The sequence below is a fragment of the Sceloporus occidentalis genome, unplaced genomic scaffold (genome assembly GCF_023333645.1).
Source record: "Sceloporus occidentalis isolate IW3139 unplaced genomic scaffold, rSceOcc1.0.p SCAF_40, whole genome shotgun sequence".
NCBI lineage: Eukaryota > Metazoa > Chordata > Lepidosauria > Squamata > Phrynosomatidae > Sceloporus > Sceloporus occidentalis.
The window spans coordinates 151096-174223 of NW_028317020.1; the positions used below are offsets into that span (position 1 = coordinate 151096).

The following is a 23128-nucleotide window of genomic DNA, read 5'->3' on the forward strand; positions in this document are numbered from 1 at the left end:
TTATATTCACTGTATATGTCTCTATATGATTGTGTGACATACGGTAATAACAATTTAGTCCTGAATTAAGGGTGTCCAGGAATTCCCCATTAATATGGTGACCCTCAGGTCTTTGTTACCGTGTCAAATTTGGCAGAAGTGGTCTCATACATGTGTGTTTTCTGTTTACACTATGTCTTCGATTTTGTCCACTATCTTAGGGTCTGGCCTAACTCGTAACATTTGACACCTTTAATTCATGCTTAAATTGCGATAAAACATTTTCACACTATGCAAACATGGTCTTGGGGCAGTCTACTTCAAAAGACTGCCTGTGCCAAATGCTACATTTCATTCCAACACACCAAGAAGACACACAAGTGCTCTTTTGATCTTGTTTCACAAGCTTTGTATCTTGTGATTGTCTGCATGTTGCTGTATAAATGGTCAATGTCTGCTTCAAATGTGTAACAAGCCTGAAGAGGGGACCTTGATAGACCATAAAGCTTGCAATCTATTACCTTTATTGGCCAGCTGGCTAACAGACGTATTGTCCTGAATATAGGCTGCACCCCTAAAGTTTGATGTTAAAGAAAATGTAGTCTCTCTCTCACACTCTCTTAATGTCTCCCTACCTCATTCACTGTCCTCCGACTCTCCCCTTATGTCTCCTGGAGCGCTTCTGCAAAAGGGCCGAGCTTCCAGGCTCACCCGTTCCCCTGATTGGAGGAACAGGACAACGCTGCGCCTTTGACTTTGCTCTTTTGCGGAAATGCGCCAAGAAGAAGACAGAACATGATGATACAAAATAAAGAGCGCAACCACTAGAAAGGAGACAGGGACATGGAAAATATCTAAACCCTGACTATACGCTGCAACCCTAATTTAAGGGTTTAAATTAGAAAAACATGTGGCCTATAATGGGGACAATATGGTATATCAGCTTTACCAGTTCTGTAACAGCATTTTTTGGAACACAGAGCAAGGACACACATAGTGTAATCATTTTATTTATGTATATATGTGTAGCACAGATTTATAAGCAAGGTCTTTAGTGATGGAACAATGCGTCATAAACTCCCTTCTGTGCTAAACAGGTCTACTGATATGGACCATCAGTAACCAATAACAGAAGGTATTACATTTTTCTATGTCTAGCTGTCTGCTGTGAGTATATGGCTATTTAAATACCTGTGTTTCCTCCCTGATTCATTACATTCATTAAACCTTCTACAGATACCGGTGCTTACAAGGCAGTGTAGAGTAATGCATCACAAGTGCCCCACACCAGTGGAAGATTTAAAAGGCCTCTGTAACTGGTAAGGTCTACTTTATACCCTGAAAACTACTTATGTTAAAAGCTAAGAGAGCAGTTATTGCATGTGTGACCCCAGTCCCACTTTTGAATATACTTATCCTATCAGTGCAGTGCTATTAATATTCAGATCTCCATATAACATTACATTCTGCTGAGGCTATAATAAACAATACCACCCTTGTGTCGGCACCTAAAGGGCTGACAATGTATCACAGAGATAACTGACTTGTCCAGCTGGAGTTTTTTTATTTATTTCAACCTCAATCTTGGCACACTCCAAATTCTTGGTCATGTGGGGAAACGAGGCAATACATATTGTGATGGTTCTTTAAGATATGTCCACAATGTGTTAACAAATCTCAGAACTCTGGCATGTTAGGCACAGGGGTTGATACTAGCTGAATACTAGTGGATTAGAACTTGCAAGATTTGCAATAGCAGCATTTGAGTGTAGACATGGAAGCCCACATACTATGCTTCTACTCAGTATGTCTCTTCCCTGAAATGTTACCTTAACCACATCCTTAAAAGATCCGCTAACCAACCCTGTAATTTAATTTGATGTTATGATCCCCCCCACTTAATCACCATTAATATTATAACACATTGAACCAATGCCTCTTCTCATTGCAATAAGAGATACTTTTCAAGTTAGTCATATCAGTTATATATATATTTTTAGCTTGTCATTTAGCTAAACCTCTCTCCTCCTACCTCCATCCTATTACCACTAAAACTAGTTCTGAGCAGGTCTTTTGACTTATTCCCCTAGCACCTCCTATAGCGCAGCTTTTACTTGCACTCTTAATATACACCCCCAAGTATATTTGTGTGTTCTTTTGCACATAATTGTTCAGGTTTCTTTAGGTTAGGGTTGAACCACTACTTTAGAGAAACCTGGAGAGCTGCATCTGCTCCTAATCACTCTAGTATGCGGTTTGCTTAATGTCCATTTTGCATTGCAGTACAGTGGGTTCACCATTTCAAAACAGTCTCTGTGGTTGACAGTTCCAGAGTAAAATCATAGGCAGCTGGTGGCCTCTGGCCGTTTTCACCCTCTGTATGCTTTCATCAATAGCTTTATTACTTATCATCCTTTGTTTCCAGACTAGAGTGGGTCTCTGATGGATCTGTTCCAGAAGATTTCTCTGTCTTTGATTTTCCTTTTGGTGTAGGTTCCTCTTTTATTACCTTTGCTTCCTTGCCTTTTTGTTCTAACTTCTGACTCTCCTGTTCATCTTCTTTTTGAGGCTTCTCTGTGACTTGTGACTTATCTTTTTGTGGCAATTCTTCTGTTTTTGATTTGGGCAGATCCTTTGCTTTTATCAGCTCCTTATTTTCTGCATCTAGGGACAACTTCTCATCTGTCTTACCTGATGGCTTCTCTTTTGCTTTGCCTGGCTTTTCAACTACTTTGGCCGTTTTATCATCTGCCTTGGCAGGCTTGGTCTCCTCGGCCTTGGCAGGCTTGGTCTCCTCGGCCTTGGCAGGCTTGGTCTCCTCGGCCTTGGCAGGCTTGGTCTCCTCGGCCTTGGCAGGCTTGATCTCCTCGGCCTTGGCAGGCTTGGTCTCCTCGGCCTTGGCTGGCTTGGTCTCCTCGGCCTTGGCTGGCTTGGTCTCCTCGGCCTTGGCTGGCTTGGTCTCCTCGGCCTTGGCTGGCTTGGTCTCCTCTGCCTTGGCTGGCTTGGTCTCCTCGGCCTTGGCTGGCTTGGTCTCCTCTGCCTTGGCTGGCTTGGTCTCCTCGGCCTTGGCTGGCTTGGTCTCCTTGGCCTTCGCTGGCTTGGTCTCCTCAGCTGCCTTTTTTTTGTCTGGTTTTGGAAGCTTTTCCTCTATTTTGGGTGGTTTCTTCTCATCTGGTTTGTCTGGTGTCTCCTTAGCTTTTTCCACTTCCTTATCTGATTTATTTCCTTCTGCAATGGAAGGAGTTTTTTCTTCTGCTTTAGCTGGCTTTTTCTCATCTGCTTTAAGAGGTTTCTCACCAACCTTTGGTGTCCTTTCTTCTTCCTTGGCTGTTTTAATTTCTTTCTTAGATTCATTATTTTCTTCTTTCGTTCCTACCTTTTCTTTCTTTTCTTCTTCCTTGGAAGGCGCTTCTTTCTTTACAACCTCTGGTTTTTCCTCCTTTTTTGTAGCTCCAGACTTCTTTTGTTTATCTGACATCTCTTCATCTTTAGTAGACTCTATATTGTCTTCTTTTTTGGGTGGCTCTTTCTTTTCATCTTTAATGTGCTGCTTTGTCTCTTCTTTCTTGTGTAACTCCTTTCCTTCATCTTTTCCAACAGTCTCATCTTTCTCCTTTAACTTAGAAGGTTTAAGATCCGCTGCTGACTCATCTAGTTTCCCTGGCTTCAGTTGTTCCTCTTTCTTCTCTTGCACATTTGATGGTTTATGTTTTTCATCTTTGACTTGTTCTGTCTTATCTTCGGTTTTAGCTTGCCCATTTTTCTTGATTGGCCCTTTGCCTTCAAGTTCTGTGGGTTCTTTTATCTCTGATTCCCCTTTTGTCTCTTCTTTAGATGGTCCCTTCTCCTCTTTCTTAACTGGCTCCTTTTCCTTTGACTTTTCCTCCTTTTTGCCAGGTTCCTCTTTTCTATCTACCTTCTGTGTCCCAACATCTTCATCTTGTACCCCCTTAGGAGAGCCAATTATTTTCTCTTCCTCTGTCACCTCTTCAGTAACATGTGTTTCCTCGGTTTGTTTTTCTACAATAACGGTTTCTTTGTCTGATTTCTCAACAATTTTAATTTTCTCTTCCTTCTTTACTTTGACATGCTTTGGGGTACTAGGGATCCTCACTGTTCTATCATCAAATGGATAAAGATCAAATGCAGATCCAATTCGGCTTTCCTCTCCTTCCAGCAACTTTCTGAAGAAAAGCAAGTGGAATGACGAGCATTATTGAAAAGGTTGCTTATTAAATAACATGTATATTCTTAGTGCTAAAGCTATAAACATGACAACCTTTGCTTGTTCAATATATGAAAATAATTATGCCCATTAACCATCTATAACTTAAAAGTTAAATGGATTCTGTCACCTAAGCAACTAACATGATATCTAAATTACTAATTTTCCATTCTATTTGTTTATTTGCATCTGAAGCTATCCTGTGATGTCACAAGGTAACAAGCTAATAAATTAACTACATTTGCTTATGCTAGAACTGTATAGATTAGTTTTGTAATATTTAAATGTACAGCTTAATTAACATGAAGGTGCTTCAACCATGAGTAAAAATTGAGACGTAATTTCTTGACATATTCAGTTATTTTGTATATATCTGTACAGCAACATAATTCTTAAATTAATAATAATAGTCACAATACATTTGTCTTTTTATTTAGAAGATATGTACACTAATAAAAGGGAATCAATAGGGGCTGGATCTTTTATTCTATATGTTGGGAATGCTGAAAAGAATGGTGATCAGAACCCTAAAAGACATTGAAAGTAAACTTCTCACCTATATGCTGCAATCTCAATGTCCAGAGCCATCTTGACATTTAGCAGGTCTTGATACTCTCTTATCTGGGTAGCCATTTCCCACTTGGTATTCCTTAGTTCATTTTCCAGCTGTTGCAGGGTGTCCTGTGAATGAGAGAGAGATTTCAAATTGTGGCCATATTTCCAATCCAACAGAGGCTCTAAATTAGAAAAAGTTTACTGCATCTAGTTTGTTTTCTTTTTTGTCAAAGTTCTATTATATTTGTGTGACTTTTAGAGGAATTCTTGTCTCTTATTCCTCCCACATCCTTTCAGGGGTATTTTAGAACAATGGGAGCTTATATGGTATATAAGGTGCTTATACAGTAGCAAAACCTATGCCTTGACAAATAAAGACATCTGGCTACCAAAATCTTGTTTCCTTCCACTTGCCATGGCCCTTTTGAATCCTGCCTTGGAGGGAATAGTATGTTTTGTCACAGTTTTATTGCAATCATTATCCAGCTGGTGCAGAAACCCAAAGAATGAGAGAAGAAGGAAGTTGGTGTTAGGCTTACTTCTTATTTCATATGAGTCTATTGAATATGCCCCTCCAATAGCATCTAAGTGTTTAATCCTATGGCGTACTTTTTGGTCCTGTTACCTGGTATGATGCCATTTCAGCTTGGTGGCGGTCTTCCATATCCATGCATTGTCTCTCCAGAGATTGTTGAGAACTCTTCAGAACCTCCAGTTGGGTAACCTGGCTCTGAAGTTGGTGCCGATAAGTGGTGATCTCGTCGCTGGCAGAATGTATGGCTTGAGTATTCACATTGGAGGCCTCATTAAGCTTATCCAGTTTTTCTAAAAATTTAAAACAAGGACAGAAACAAGGAACATGTAAGGTACATCATAGAGAAGGGTCAAAGACTTAGGTAAACAGTGTAACAATTGTTTACACTAGAACAGTTGCGTACCTAAAGGGGGGCGGGGTGGGGCTTTTCCCCCTGGGAGCCACTCATCAGGGGGGGTGCTCGGTGGCGTGACGGCTGCCTAACGCTGGCCCGCACCTTACTGCTGTGGAGCTCGCACACTGTGAGAGGAAACTCTTTTCCCGCCCGGGTTCCTGGACCCCCTTGGCGGGAAAAGGGTTTCCTCTCATACAGTGCGCGGACGCCACAGCAGTAAGCTGCGGGCCTGTGTTAGGCGGCCGTCGGGCTGCATAGATGTCTGCACGGCCGCAGTGATGCTCGGCTGGCCCCCGGACCAGTAAAATCTGCAAGAGAGGTAAGGGGTTGCTGGAAAGTGAGTGAATGGGTGAATGAATGAGTTTTAAGAGGCAGAAATGGGACAGGCCAGCTGTTTTTAATAGGAGCAGAGGTGGAACAGGCATGCTGTTTCAGGGGCAGAGATGGAACAGGCATGCTGTTTCAGGGGCAGAGGTGGCACAGGCAGGCTGCTTAAGGGGCAGAGGTGGAACAGGCAGTTTGCTTAAGGGGCAGAGTTGGCACAGGTAGGCTGTTTGAGGGGCAGAGTTGGCACAAGTAGGCTGTTTGAGGGGCAGAGTTGGCACATGTAGGCTGTTTGAGGCATACAGTTTTCAAATTTGTGAAATAAATATTCTTGCCAACATTATTTTTTGTGTGTGTGGGGGGGTGCCACATGCAGGATCCGTCCCGGGTGCGTCCCTGGACTAGAGATATACAAATGAGTAAAATGGGATGTGTACTTCACTAGCAGGAACACCATCTTAGGTCACATTATTATTTATTTGGGCTTCAGTACTCTTCAGAAAAAAACAAGAAATAAGGTTAAAAACTGCTGGTGGGATGTGGATCAAAAAGGTCTTTAAAACAGGTCACATTCTTACTGTATATGGGAATCAGAACTGTGGTTTCACAATGCTAACTGCCTATAGCACTCATAGGGATTTCAAGGACAGACTTTAAAAAATATAAATTTCTACTTGAGCGTAAAATGCAGTGCTGCATATAGTAATGTAGGTTAATATTGAACAAAACTCTGGTTTCATATAATTTTCCTCCTAGAAACTTGCAGAAGTAAAGGTGGTATAGTCCTAGTCGACTGTTGTATTGACATCTGTGTACATCTCTGTAAAACATACACAGCAGGATGGAATTGCAAAGCCCTAAAAACGCACATTTTAATAAGTTAAAGGGGACATCTATTTACCTTAACACCACCATGGATATATACATATCAATAAATAGCACATATAGTTGGAGCTACCATATATTCAACTTGTGACGCAGGCTTGTCCTGATGATGTATAACTAGAATTTATTTTATTTTATTCTCTCTCTCCCTCATTAATTACCTTGCCCTGTTTTGGAAAACACTCTATATGGCTAGGATTTTCTATAAAACTACATATTAGTGAAAAGAACCCAGGGTGTTTTACATGGACCATTTTTACACTTTTCTGGTTTTCAAGCATGCTTTGCAATTTTGCTTTGTATTTGTTGCCCAGAAAATGGGCAGCTGCAGAAATCCACAAAATTTAGTAATTTGTCCCTCATTTCAAATCACTATATATTTTATATAGGTTTTTATTTTTACTTATCTATCTATCTATCTATCTATCTATCTATCTATCTATCTATCTATCTATCCAGTTTTAGGCAGATGCTATAAAGTAAGAAATACTTTCAAAATAGACATGTTAATAGGTTTTTAAAATCATTTAGCAAATTGCAAAGTGAGTGAACAGAAGAAAATTTAATTCAGTCGATATTTGGTGTGAACACGGTTTGCCTTCAAATCATTTCTAGGTAGACTTGCACACAGTTTTTTAAGGAACTCGGCAGGCAGATTGTCAGCTGGAATAGTATAAAACACACCGGACTCTGGAGCAGTGGAAATGTGTTTTCTAGAGTGATGAATCACGCATCACTATCTGGAAGTCTGATGAAAGAATATGGTTTTGGTGGATGCCAGGAGAATGCTGCCTAATGGAATGCATAGTGTCTACTGTAAAATTTGGTGGAGGAGGGATAATGTGAATTCTTTAGTTTACAAAGACATTTTAGGCGATTGTATCCTTCCAGTCTGGGGAAGGCCCTCTCCTGTTTCAGCATGACTGTGCCCCTGTGCGCAAAGCAAGGTCCATAAAGACATGGTTTGGAGAGTTTGGTGTGGAGGAATTCGAATGCCCCGCATCCCAGCCTTCCCAGAAGAGTGGAATCCTTTATAGCTGCAAAAGGGGGCCAGCCCGATATAAATCACCATGGTTTGGAATGGGATGTCCAACAAGCTTATATAGCAAGTATGTGTCCACATACTTTGGGTCATATAGTGTACATGTGCGTGTCAGAAATATGTGAGAATGATGTGTCCTGGAAAGCATGGCCTATGTGGTCTTCATAACAGACAGCAGAGTATTTTGGCCAAGGCCATCCAGTCATAGAGTGGCATGTTGGAGGGAGCAGCCACCTGCCCTCTAGTGATGTATAAAGTCACTGATGTGAACAGAATTTCCTTCCTGTCTTCTGCTGAGACTAACTTGAGCGTGTCATGTATCTGCTCAGCATCTGAGAACACAGTGCCAGTAGGAATTTAGGGTTATATATTATATTGGTAATTCCTGGTACTCAGTGAGTCTGGGGGAATGTTTTGGGAGGTGCCTGATAAGTCTGGCTGGCTAATGCATGATTTGGCAGGGGGTGTCTGATTAGTCTGATTTGGTGGGACAGGTGAGGGTGTGGTGTGGATGAAATACAAAAGCTAGATATATAACTAGTAGCAGAACAAGACAAGCATCAGCTTCTGTGATTGGTGCAAAGTATATCAAGTGGAGGATGCCAGAAAATGTGATGCAGTTATCCTAACTAAGAGCAAATTGCCAACAATCCCTGTTAATCTAAAGTGTCTATTACCTGCTCCTGCCTTTCACTGCAGCACCAATTTTGGCAATGGTCCAACTAAGGCCAGGACAACAAGCCAGATCCATGTTGGATTGATATGATATGTAATGCTGCAGTGCAAGACTGAGGGGTAATGGGAGTTCCCTGCCCTTGGGGCGCTTTAATTGCTGCATTGCAGTAGTGAGATATTTTTGTCCTGGCATGAAAACTGAAGGTGTCTAATTTGTCACCTCAATTTTGGAGATAAAGCAGATAAAGAAGACAACTTTCTGTCTTCCAGGACAGGCAATTTCCAGCATTCCAGATACAATCGATTACACCCACTTTATATCAGCCAACAGCCAGCTGGGCTAAGCATGATATAGTTGTAGTATATTGTCTTTTCGATGTTTCCAAATGTGTGCCTTCAGAGATGGTGGAGCCAAATCTTTCAGATTACAAAACAAATCACTCCCGAATTTATGGTAATGAGAGTAACGTATCAAGAGAAAGCTACAAATAAATGTCTCAAAAATTAAGAGAAATATGCCATCAAAATGTAAATATTATTCAATCGAAGATCTGTCGGTGCTAAATTAGGGATCTCTCCACCTAATGTATCGGTTTGTCTTAGTCTGTCAATTCTCGTCTTGTCATACCCCTTGAATATATGTATTGTATTAAGCGCTGCATAAATTGCTGGCGCTATATAAATAAAAGATAAAAATTAATAATAATATATTTATCCACGATGGGGAGCTTGTACCCAGGGGACAAAGAAAAATAGAAACACAATAATAGTCCAGATTGTATGAATATATAATAATATAAAAAAATATAACAAAACAAACCGGGGGGTATTGATTTGTTGTCTTTATGACTGAATTGTCACGAATATACTGATACACTGATTTGTTATAAGTGCTAAGTTACTGCCAACAGTGGAAGGAATAAAAATCTTTTTCATTTAATATGTAACAGGCAGTACATCACCTAACAATAAGTAACGCAGATGCATGAGTGGGGAGGTGCAGCTCCTAATATAGAACTCAACTGTGACTCAGGGATATCACACGCTTGGCATTTAACTCTTTGCTACCAGAGAAATGTAAAAAAAAACAACAAAGCACCCCGTCTGATACGTTGATAGAGAATATGCTTGAGTTAAAATAAAGTGTAATGCCTTAGTTAGTTTCTGTCAAGTACTACATTGTCACAAATTGAGGACCAATAGTTAACTAAAGGAAGTGAATCAACTCCCCTAATAATCCCAGATGAGTACTGGACAAATATGTTCAAACTGCAATTTCTAGACCATCTTTGGGTAATACCTGGATCTGACTAATTAAGAGGACATTACTACAACACTATAAACCGTGATTTAAATATGAGAAAATGAATCAATTCTGGTAATAGGCCCCTAAGAACTTTAGTCAGGTCAAGGCAGTGTGTGGTTGGCCTCTTTTTTGGCAGCAAACAGCCCGAGTATATGATTAGGAAGACATTTTCGGGATGATGACGTGATCTGACACTCTTTGTGTCTCTTTCATGCCCTCACATTTGTCCCTCTACTCACCTTGGAACCACTCCTGAGTCTGCAAGGTATTTCTGCCGATGTGTCCCTCCAGCTGTGCCCTGATGTCCTTTAGGGCTGATGCCAGATCCCACCCGGGCACCTCTCCAAATTGTTGTGTGGTCACTTGGCTTCCCTGTATCTGCGTAAGAATCTCTTCGACATCCTCCTGGTGGCTTTTGCACAGGTGGGCTGCCTCTTCCTCCAGAGCCTGCACCTTTTTGGCAATGTGCTCGCCATTTAGGTTACAGTCCTGCAGAAACTGCCTCAATGCCCTCTCTGCAGCCAAAGCTTCTTCCTTTAACCTTTGCTCTTCCTGGGTCTTCATCCTTAACAGCTCAATGTCTTCATTTAGTCGGTCCCTTTCCAACTGCTCTTGCCCATTTTCGGAGTTGATTTTAAGAAGGTGGTTACGCATCTCTCGGATCTCCCTGTCATATATTTGTCCCATTGCAGACACGCCAACCTGTTGTTTTCTTAGGGCAGCAGCTTCTTGTTGCAAGCTATGGTTCTGCTCTTCCAGCCTTCGCACCTTGTCTATGTACCCAGCAAACCTCTCATTCAATCCCTGCAAGGCCTCCTTCTCATTGCGGGGACCATTAGAGGGTTCTGGGCTCTCGCTGTAGGACGGTGCACTACGGCGGCTCCGAGATTGGGAGTGGAAGCTGCTGCTTCCACTTTGAGTGAGGGAGACAGAACTGGATCGAAGATAGGTGTCTCCTGGGTGCCTGCGGTAAGTGACAGGACCCGTGGAGCGTTCCAGGCTGTAGCTGAGCATCTTGAGATGAAGGACCAAATTACTGAAAAGAGGAGGGTAGAAAAGGTCCTTATGGATAATGATAGCAATAGTATTGAAAGTTGAAAGAAGCAGGATAAGAAGTATGCAGTGATGAGGAAGGAAAACCTGTATTGCCGAGATATACTCAATGAGAGAAATGGAATTGTAGCAGTGCTGGGAGCTCCGTAAATCAGATGCACTCAGTGAGAGAGAAATGCAGAGCACTGCGGCAGACACAGGACAGCATCAGCATTTATACTGCAGCAAACTTCTTAACTCAGCACAGAAAAGACACCACCCCTGCATCACATTCATTACCTTCCACCCCGACCCCCAGCCCAGCAGTACTGATTCATACAATAGCAGAGCATCATCCCTGCATGTAGGACTATCTACTGCCACAAAGAAGAATTAAATAATGCATAAACAAAAGGGAGAATATATAGCTGGGCTATGCATTAAACCAATTAACACTGTCTTGTCTTACAATTGCCTACTCTACAACTCCAAGTGAGTCTACATTGTGATAATCTTGTCTAGAGGGCAAAGTGGTGTATGAAAATCCTTCATAATGCTTAAATAACGGGCAAGCATCTCTGCTCTGTTTAGAGCTTTAGTTTTAACAAATTCACTGCCAGAACATTCAAAGCACAACCCAGAGGTAGCATAATCCAGTTACAAATACATTATAAAGTTTTACATTGTGTATACTGCCAATTCTCAGCCTCGCCCAGCACGATCCCGGCCCTAATCAAGGTGTAACAAAGCATATATTCTAGAAGAGGAATAGGGATGTATGACCTCCAGCTGTACCCGTCACTGCAATTCCAATTTACACTGTGGTCTCATACTGCATAGCGTCATATAGCACAATTCTGCTGCCGTACACCCCACACTGTTCAAACCCAATACGCTATGACAAATTCAATGCACATCATTACATCTAACATGACACTGCACAAAATATACTAAACAGCCATATGTCGTTATATTATACTATAGTTACACTCATCACGTCTTACCATGAACATTAAAATATGTTACTTATGAATTCTGCATATTTTCATTTTTTTTATTAATATTAATGAATTTTGAAGACTTCTCAATGAATTATTCCAGATTAAATTAATAATCCTTGATTTACTGAACTATGTCAACTAATGTTTTTGTTTTTTTACATTAAAGAATGTAATGAACTTATCACCTGGATGATCATTGATTGTGAATATATAACAAATCAGTCAAATTAATTATCTATGGATTGATTTTTATTTTTTTCTATAAAAACTATCTTTAAAGGAGAAGATTGAGATAACTATAACTAGCAGATACATACATATGGACATAATTTTTGTATATTTTTATTTTTCTCTTTTTTTGCTTTTTTATGACATATTGATTATACATTACGGTATTTGCTCATTGATAAGACAAACCTGATTATAAGACGACCCCCCCAAAATTTGAATATTACTTTAGGAAAAAAGAAAAAGCCTAAATATAAGACGACCCTAAAGGAAAATTAGTGAATATTAATTCACATATAAACTGTTTTTTCATATTTAATAAAAACTATGATTGAGGCACAGTGGGACAGTAAGGGAATTTAAACATATAAATTGATACATTGGATAAGTAGACAGGTGTCCTGAATCTAAGACAAGACTGATTAACTGATCAAGAAAAGGAGGCAGACTATACAGCCCAAATAGTTCTTATCTGCTGTCAAATTTTATGTTTCTATGTCTAATGCCTAAATGGCTGGATATATGTGCTGACTATAAGTAGAATGAAGGTAAAATACCGCTAGAGAGACACGCAAGAAATATAGATTTATGGTCCTGGGTCAGATCACCCCATAGTTGTATCCACTTAATCTGTAATAGTTACCCTTCTGTTCTGATCAAACTCCCCTTGCATGTTTCGCTTTCCCCTTTCTATGTTCTTTTTCAGCAACACAGTTTTTGATCTCTTTTACCAATGTCTGTAACTCCTGAACTAAGGAGGGATTATGTATAAAGTGCAATATTGATGCAGAGTGGTATGCTTTGGGATGCTTCCGCTGATTGAGCTACTTTTATCACAATGCACCACAAATATTCATTAGCAATAGCCCTATACATTTTAGTGATAGCACCCTATGTCTGTCCAATATAGAACTTACCAAGCAATAGGGGTAGGGTGTACTTACATAAATCCTTTTACAAAGGCGATATTATAACATTGGAGTGTAACATTAGTGTTTTATGACGCATCCACGTGAACAGGATGAAATTTAAAATATATTTCCATTTGGAGGAAGTGCAGCATGGAAACTGCTGATTCACTCTCTGAGGATGCATGAGTGCGCGCTCGCCCCGTTAAGCCTATTGCTGAAAACGGATTTAATATCAGCATGTCCCTGGCAACGGATAAGTGGGCCAATGTCCACTGCAGCACCTAGTGGCTGACAAATGATGACCAGTAAATCCATGTATTCTTTTTCAAACACTTTTACAGTTTTACAAAGAGGGGACAAAGCAGATCCATAAAATTTTTGTGCACATAAAACAAGCAGCAATAAGGAAAACAAAGATTGGAAATGTAATTTGTAAACATATAGATGTCCACCTGTGCCACATAAGAAATACATGCGATCTGAATCACCCCCATTGTCACAGACACCTCCTTGGTGCACCACCTGTGCACGCAGTGGTCCACATCCATGAGTGTGCGCCAGCCGGTGGGCATGCTCAGGTTAGCAGGGGGGCATGGTCTGCACCCCCCTCGACATGCATGTTAAGTGGAGACCAGGAGGAGACGTCCATGGATCCAGAACATGCTGCTGGGGAGACTCTTCCTTTGTTACCCCAGCAACAGGGGCATTCCTGCTCACCTGGAGCTATAAAGCCCCAGAGCATCTCCAGCTCAGTGCCAGGTTATTCTGCAGCCCAGCTACCTGCGCCCTGTACCTGCGCCTCGGTACCCAATTGTGGGTTCCTTCCAAATGTTTTCTGTATCCATTCTCTTTGATGTTTGGAGTCTGTTAAAATAGATCTGTCCGTTTTATACAACTTTCCATTACTCAACATGATATACCTGTCCTGTATGAACATAAATTGTAGTAAATAAGATTATTTGAAAACAGAGCAAAAAAAGAAAAACATTTTACATTGGTCCACCACCGCAAAACCTAAGCATTAATAAAAAAAACATAAATAACATTTAAAAAATTTTGGTACCCTATGCTATTATTCACTACAATACGTCACTCCTAAGAGCATATTCAGATCTGAGGAGGGCTTGAAAGCTTATGCAAATGTTCAGTTTGTCCTTTGATTATATTGGACTACTATAAATGATTATTGCACAATAAATAACAATGAAAGCTTAAAATAGGCAAAGGTACCATTTTGCACAGAAACTAATCCTAGCCAAAGCCCAAAAAAGACAGAAATGTCGTGATATGGACAGGATTAGAAAAGCAGAGGCTAAGCAGAGCACAGCACGACTCCCCTAAACACGTCATCCTCTGGCATAGTGAATAGTGATTGATTGCAATAATGATGACAAGCATGAATCTTGAAGCAGTGGCTTAGTATTCCTGCTAGTAATTATATCTGTGAACATTCCCATTATCACCTGGCAGTCAAATTGCCATGTTGTATGAAGTCGAGAGAAAAACACGTACAAAAATAATTTACGTGCATTTTGAGAATATAACATTGTTTAGAATATGGGGTTAAATTATGATACCGTTGCAAAATACATTCATTAGAAGAGGAATTTCTTGATGCAAGTATAAAGTCTGCTGTGTCCCTTGCTGAATATCTCATAGTGTGATTGCTATTCTCAAGGTATTGGGACCACAGTTATTAGCAACACAAATAATGTACTTTACAGCAAGAACCTAAGCAATATAATACATGCTTTTTGGAGTACTACGAGTCCAATGCTTTATACGTTGTTGAAAAGTCTCATTTTGTGTGTATATGTATATATATATATATATATATATATATATATACAATTATGTATTGTCTTTCATATTATGATCTGCAGAGAGCTAAGTCTTCCATAATGATAGAGTAGTAAGGTGATGCTAAAAACTCCCCCACGTCCAAGGTGCTCTGATGCATAATGCAATTCCTCCCCTAATCCTGCAGCTGTCCTGTTCTCTCTGCATCATCAGTGCCGCATTCTGATCACATCCACACCCCTTCCTGCGTCCTGATGTCTTTAGTCTGCACCGGACAACTCTCTTACATAGCAGTGTTCACTCCCCTAAACGTCCAATTCACGAGAAAATGCCAGCAAGAACATTTTTGTACCAATTGATCTCTCTTTCTCACATTGATCAATCATTTCCTTTCTGCCATCGTTTTCCCAGATCGCTCACTGTCACTGTGTCAATCACTATTCACGCAGATTGTGGTATTATATATTGATATTATATTGTTAGATTTGACATTAATTTGTTTCTCATTTGTAATATTGTTACTATGTTACCCATGTGTCTATATACACTAATGTTTTGATGCCTAACCTTTTTAATGCCTCATGTCTTGCACTAATAGCGTTAACACTGGCTTATAAAAATGTTTCTGTGGCAGAATGCCACTCAGAACGACATTGAAGCACAATGCTGGATTTCCCTTGTGCTAGGATGTCTGTGTGTATATATACTGTATATATACTGTATAGGGCAGTAACTAACGATTATTTTCATAATCGATTAGTTGGCCTATTATTTTATCGTTTATTTTTAAAAAAAATTGTTTATTTTATCAAAATTTTTAGTTTATTTTAAATAATTTAATGAACAAACAGGATGTTAAAAACAAACAGCAGAATAAAACACTGAGAAAAATGCATTTCTTGTTTTTATTTCCCAACCTGCCCCCCAGTTATGCACATCTGAGCCCAGGCTTGCCACACTGCCTCCCAAGTATGCCTTATACACCCGCTATGCCATAGTGCCCTCTGATATGCCTTATACCACCCTGATAAGCCACTGTGCCCTCTGATATGCCTTATACCCAAGATATCCAACTCTGCCCCCCCACATATGCCACTCTGCCCGCTGATATGCCTTATACCCCCTATATGCCACTGTGCCTTCCTGATATGCCCTATAACCACCTATATGCCACTCTGCCCCTGATATGCCACTCTGCCCACCTGATATGCCTTATACCCCTAGATAAGCCACTCTGCCCCCCCAACTTACCCCCCGTGGCCCAGACTCCTTGGTGTCTAATGGGGCAGCTGGTGAGCGTAGACAACCTCTGCAGCTGGCCGGCACTTTCGCTGGAGCTTCTATGACTGAGTAACAGAAGGTCATGTGACGCCAGTGCCCCATCATAGAAGCCCCAGTGGAAGTGCCGGCAGTAGCGGAAGTTGTCTGTGCACATCCCACAGATGCCCACCGGCTGCCAGAGAGGAGGATCCAGGGCCCCTGCAGCACTGCAGCGGATCCTCCTCTTTGGCAGCTGGCGAACGTTGCGCAACGCGCACAGACAACCTCCGCTGCTGCTGGCAAGTACTTCTGATGCACAGTGTCAGCTGACTTCTGGCAAAAGGTAATCAATGAAATCTTCCGCGCATGCACTGGGCTGTTGAATTAATTGATGACAGTTGAGAGGAAAAGCTTCTCTATCAAAAGAAACCTGCTGTTTACTTTCTGAACTTAATTCACAGCATTCATGTGATTACTTCAAAGGAGAAACAAAATTTAAAACTACAATGTCGTTTTAATTGGGAGACCAGTTATTAAAGTGTTTCAGATTGACTCGCCTGAAACCATCATAGCCTTCACTCCTTGGCTACAAAGAAGAAATAGATCTGGGTTGGCTAAATAGCATTATAAAGCACAACCCTTCTTTATTTTATTATATCAAGAAATCACACATGCCAGTATTACGGGCCAACAGGTACAAAGCAGGAGCATAGACTATGTAACCTCTTCATTGAAGTCAAACTTTAAAGTTGAAATTTGTTTGAAATGTGCCAAGAAATGGGGCTAAGACTTGCTGATGTTTATTTTTGCTAATGCCGGCCATGAATATTGACAAAGATTTTATGGCCTACTGGACAGCTATATTTTGGTAGAAATTATATACTTCAACAATATTGAAAAATAAGAATTCTCTTGATTCCTAAGTAAACTTTAAAGCTAGTAAGTAACAGCAAAAAAAACAGATTTTCTGTTGAATTTAGTGGCCAGTCAGCTCAACAGCTGAACTTGCGGAAATCTTGTGGCAATCAACTTTACTCAGAAAAAACTTTTCGTGCGCTCTTTTATTGTAATCTCTCAGGTACCTAGGATTAATGCTAAACTTGGCATTGTCAATTATAGTGCAATTCCAAGGAGACAATTCTTTTCTTTTTAACTGACAAGTTTTACACAAAGTTACACAAAATTAGGCCATAACTCTTAGTAAATAAGATGGTTAATTGTTGTTGTTACATCATTGTTAATTGTTGTAACTTTTAAAAACTTAAATATCAACCCCACTTAGAGCTTGTCTTCATTTGTTATGTTTGCTATTATAACTTTTGCCCAGATGGGGGTGCCCACATACAGTTTAGTAGTACTCCATTCAATTCTTTATCTCAGCATAGACCCACTTAGTCTCAGCTCTTTAGAATATAGGACACCTATATATAACCTCAAGATATTTTGGGGGCCTCACACAATCATGGGCGCACATATTAACTATATTATGAAGTGTACTAATTGGTACCCTTGAACTGATCAGTAGTGCTTGAAGGGTCTTGTTGCCCCCATGTTTACCCATCTATATAAAACAGCAGCAACCACATTTTCCTGTCTCATCGTACCAGTTCAAAATAGTTTAGGTTGGAAGGATCCTGTACATAAAGGATGTTTTTTGGAACAAAAAAGAGTTTGTCACATTTTCATCAATGCTAACTTGCATTACGGTATACAACACTGTATTTTATGCTCAAGGGAAAAAGTGCACTTTCAATGCTCAACAAACGAAGGAAAAGCTTTGAGTACTGGAAACAAGCTCTAAAGTCAGGCATAACATAGGTTACACTTCTTGCAGTCCTCAAACATGGTTCCCTCATTATGAATGCCTGAGTGGATTGTTAGCCTTGCATTGTCCCACTGAAGCGGGGTTATACCCATGGGTGTGTAACCATTCTTGGTACACAAGCGGACCCTTGGAAGCTAGTTGATGTCTACTGTTATTTATTACCAGAACGATGAAAGGTGTGTGTTATTACTTATCAAACATATTTTGGGGCAAAACTGGCATATTGCATAGTGTGAATGATTGTCACACACGAGCCATTTAGATCTAAAACTCTAGAACCAAGGATGTCTCCCCCATGTCATGGACTTTTTGCAGCTTGGTCTCCAGATTGGATGTAACAGTGCTCTAGCTGATTTAAATGCCTGAAGGAATAGATTAATTCACCATGCAATCCCCACGATGTGGCAGGGATTCACTTGGTCTGTAGAGACCCCTGATCAAGGAGAATCCCACTGGGGAAACCTCTGCTGTAAAGGGGATCCCTACAGGGGAACACCCTGATTTCTGTACATAGCTGATCTGTTGTGCACTGCTCTCTGATAAACAGCAGGGTAAAAAAGTAAATATTTGAAAAAAAGTACAGTGTGTTGACCTTTTTTGAAAAAACAAGCTTTTTTATGCATTTGGACGTTTTCTGGGCAAGAAATAAAAAGCAGAATTAAAAAGAATGAGTGAAAACGGGAAAGAAAATATAAGTTACCACCAACATTGAAAGAGTTTCGTGATAATATGGCCTCCTAAAAAGTGTCAAAATGGCCCTAGTAAAATACCCCAGGGTGTTTCTTTTTCATTAACATATGGTTTTAAGGGGCAGGTTTGATGTCTGTGACCACTATCTGTCCCACCATGCTAAATTGGAAAAAAAGTGATGCGCATCTTGTAATATTTGGCCTATAATGGACAAAATAGATGAAAAACTTGGGCAAATCAGGACAAGTTAATGAATTTACCGTATTTTGGGTATTTTTCCCCATTGACTGTGTGTAATTTATGTACATGTAAAACAGTGGACCCCCCCCCATTTTTTTTAATCATACAAAATAATCTCTTTACATGATTATGGTTTCAAAAAGAAATCCCTGTTTCTTCTGAGAAAACAATATATAATTTGTGTGGGTACGGTAAATGAGAAAGAAGAACATTACGGATGAACACAAAAATTACTGCTGTCCTGTACTGTAAAAGCAGTGGTCCTTAAGGGGTTACGCAACATTTTTGCTCCTTTTTCTTTTAATCTGATTATTTCAGCTAAATCTACTTCCCTTCACTATATATTACAAAGAGACAACCTCAGCGAGCCTCCACAACAGGAAGAATTTGGTTGGCTTTATATCGTTAAAAAAAACAAGATTTCTTGTTAAACATTGCGTTATGCATTATACAGGTTCAGCTTAGCCTTTCTTGCTGGAGGAACTTGCTAGTGTCGGTCCTGAACATTGAAGCAAGGCGTCTGAAGCCACAATTCTCCTGCAAACTCTCCCTTCAATGCATAAACCCATGTGAATGTCAGCTATAAAATGCTGCATCCTATACACTAAGCCCTACTTTTACCCCTTTTCCAAAATGTTATTTATAGGATATTTTGTCTCGAAGAAGCTCATATTCAGGTACTAAGATTTTATCACAGGTGGTGGTAATTTCCGGTATTAATCCAAAATCTCCGCAATAACAAATAATGGATTTTAAGCAGGAAAGGCTTATTTTGTAACCATGCCAGAGCTAGTGGGGCAGGAAACGTTGTGCTGTGTATGTTATCAGTGGAAATGGTATGTTGGGAGGTCATTTTTTTTCACATTTCCTTTTCTTTCAAATTCTGTTTATCCAACCATTTAGATTGTTAGCACAGCAAATTTAAGACACTTTAGCAAATAGGTTTAGGTGAGTTTCTTAAGTGAACTTGGAAAAAATGATGGTGAGGCCAAGGGGGTCAGCTGGCCTTGTAGACATCTTTTACGGATTAAAGAAGAGCAGAAAACAAAACGCCTGTGTATCTCCATTTTAATTCCTTCCATTAATCAGAATTTTTTTTTTAACTTCTAACATTTTATATGCTTACTCATAATCTGTAGTATTTTGTCCCATTCAATGTAACCCCTTTTTTAATGACTTTGAGACCGATTTTCTTATGGGATCACCAGCTTCAATTGGTGCGCTTTTGATTATACCAGATTTTCGGCCAATTTCCGAGAAAGTTATCCGGTGCAGACCTTTCTAAAATAATGAAATAAATAAGGAACTGTGATGTTTTTACATATTCATTTGTTTTAGCTGCACTTAACCCTGGCAAAGGTGGTGGGCTGACCAGGGAACCCAGCAAAGCTCCCAAGTCTAGTTGATAACTTTCCTACATAACCTTTGAGAAAGATTGATAGGTTTAAACCTGGGCTACAGTCGCTCCTCTTCTGCTTCCCCCCTCTGTGAAACCCTCCACTGGCTCCCAATTACCTTTAGAATTAAATTTAAGATCCTGGTACTGACATATAAGGCCATCCATAATACTGCTCCTCCGTACATTCTGACCTCATTAGCAAATACTCTCCTACTCGATCCCTACGTTCCTCCCATGGGCTAAGGCTCTCCTCCTCACTCATCACCTCTTCCTTTTCCCGTCTACAAGATTTCACTCGAGCTGCCCCATATCTCTGGAATCTACTCCCAAGGAACCTTCAGCATTCTCCCTCCCTCCCAACTTTCAAGAAACATCTAAAAACCCACTTCTTCAGAGAAGCCTCATCATCTTAGCTGCTAGATCTTCCTTGTCATCGATACAACCCCCACAATACCTCTCACCCTTTCTCTGTGCCTTATGTTTGTCACCCCATTTCCCTCTAGATTGTAAGCTTGCGAGCAGGGCTCTCTCCACCAAATGTATCGGTTTGTCTTAGTCTGTCAATTCTTGTCTTGTCATATCCCTTGAATTAATGTATTGTATTAAGCACTGCGTAAACTGTTGGCGCTATATAAATAAAGGATAATAATAATAATACATTCAAGCGGCAGAGCTCTATTATACCAATAACGGCGGCTCTTGTTGAATTGATGCGGACAAATACAATAACGATATATTATATATCATTGAAGGTTTCACTTACTGCCCATACATCAGAGCGCTGATGTACAAAGTATGGATCACTTACAGGGCTAAAAGAGCAAATAATGAGATTGGGACAGGGTTGGGCTGGCAGGGTGGGTTATTATTCGTTCCTCTGCCTTAAGCCTTTTTTGAGTGCTTTACTTGTAATTCCACATACAGCCACTAGGTTATCTAAGGTATTTCTGTGCGGATTTTACGGACTTTTTACGCAGCCAATTTCTGCAAATGGATTGTGTGGGTTGAGTATTATTGTTCTTGCCACTGTTGGTCAAATGCTTGAGTTAAACAGTGCTAGCCGATTCCCGACACGCGAAAGGTTTAATAGCATTGTCGTACATACATCTCGTGTAGGTTATCTAACATTGCAGAGACTGTTGTCATGGTAACCTCACGCTGGAGACGTGTACTGTAAGAACCGGAAGCTCCCTGTCGTCGCAGTCATTTCCTGTGGCAGGTGACAGCCATCTTTGCGGTGCAATATACCGGGAGGGGGGTGTCTAAGCTGTGTGCAATAAAGATCCAAGCCATCCGCGGACACCGAGCTCTAGGACCGGACACCGCGTGTTCCGTACAGGTAAAGCTGCGGTCTCGTGTCGTTATTTTTTGTTTCGGGATTTAAGATCGAGCGGAGGGAAGGAAGCATAGGAGCCGGAAGTAGATAACCAGCTGATGGTAGGAAAGTGACAAACTCCTCCCATCGCAGTTCTTCTTGGCATAGCTGTTAGGAAAGGGTTAATCCCTGTCATAACACCGTGGCGACCCCTTAAGCGTTTACAAAAACCCACCCGTGGCTCTTAAATAACCTTTCTGTTGGACAGCTTCATTCATCCCAAAATAATACAATTGATGATAAAAAAAAACAAACAATGAATCCGGGATTGTATTTGTTTTTTTTCCCGTCACAGTGGGGTTTTTCATTGAAGTATGGCATGGGTGGGTACTTTTGCATGGCATTTTTTGTTGTAAAGCCCCTGTCCTTACTGTTAATAAAGCTGGAAGGAATTGAAGGCGTTTGGCCAGGTCAGACTAGCAGGCTCAATGTCAAACCCCTTCCTGGATTTAATCCCATGAGCTCTAGTTAATGAGAAATCATTTCTCCTCACGTTCCCTAAAATTGGGTTTACATGGTTACTTTGTACGCAGAGCTGTCAACCCCCCCCCCCATCCGCCCATAGATTGTTATAAATAATTATAAAGAAAGCAATAATATCCATGAGCTACATACCCAAAAGAGTTTATTAGCGTATCGCCCACTTCCCTACTCGTTTCAGCACAGAGCCAATATGCAGCGTTAAGATAAAACGATTTTGCTGGAGCTGTGACTCAGCTGTTACTTCTTGTCTTCTGTTACTTTTTGGATAATCGATGGTCTCGCCTTCTGACATCATTTCAGTAATAGATCTGATCAAGGGACTTTTAAGAGAGGTTAACAGCGATGGCTCCTATCCCTTTCACGTGATATATTTTCCATATAGATATACCCCCATTGCCCACCTGCCTTGTTAGGACGTGGCAAGCAGGGCTTCATTATAGTGTAGATGCCTGGAATCGGGGTAATTAAAACAGACAATATCGTTAGGGGGTAGTGCTAGCGTTATACGGCAGTGCCCTGTTTATTGTTAGAAGCTCTAACTAGCCAAACTTGTTCCGTCAGCTAATATTGCGACACTGCTTGTATTTTGCTCTCACTATGGATGGTCCATTTGCCAAATTGTGAGGAATTTGACCGTTTCCGCCAATTTATAATTAATTTTGCACAACTTCTTTATGAAATACATTTTAAGTTATTATTATTATTTGTTTTATATAGCGACATCAGATTCCGCAGCACTGTACAAAAGGTAGATGGGGGGGGGGTCTTTCTATTCTTGCTTTGTACTTCTATTGTCGGCGCTAACAAAAAATGGTTTATAATCTGTGTGCTGGACATAGTCCAGCAAGGTAATTGTCAGTTCCTTATAACTTTGTTCACAGAAAAACCCAGAGGTGGTTACACATTTAAATATCTTACAACATGCAGACAGGGAAGACCTCCTCTCACCCGGCTCTCTAATTAC

General features: G+C 40.4%; 1 protein-coding gene across 1 annotated transcript; it reads right to left on the reverse strand.

The window, feature by feature from the left end:
• Positions 1–2380: 2380 nt before the first annotated feature.
• On the reverse strand, positions 2381–10934 carry LOC149290150 (uncharacterized). Its single transcript, XM_089489415.1, has 5 exons — positions 10160–10934; positions 5385–5584; positions 4761–4885; positions 3401–4163; positions 2381–3301 (listed from the first exon to the last, which is right to left on the reverse strand). The coding sequence occupies exons 1-5, from the start codon at positions 10932–10934 to the stop codon at positions 2381–2383; spliced, it is 2784 nt and encodes a 927-aa protein (XP_089345541.1).
• Between the last annotated feature and the right edge of the window lie 12194 nt (positions 10935–23128).

Coding starts and splice junctions, on each gene's coding strand:
- LOC149290150 (XM_089489415.1), bottom strand. CDS start 10,934: ATGCTCAGCTACAGCCTGGAACGCTCCACGGGTCCTGTCACTTACCGC. Junction 4,886..5,384: donor CTGAAATGGCATCATACCAG/GTAACAGGACCA, acceptor TCTCATTCACAG/GACACCCTGCAACAGCTGGA. Junction 3,302..3,400: donor AGGAGGAAAAACCAGAGGTT/GTAAAGAAAGAA, acceptor AAAACAGCCAAG/GAAGAAGAAAGGACACCAAA.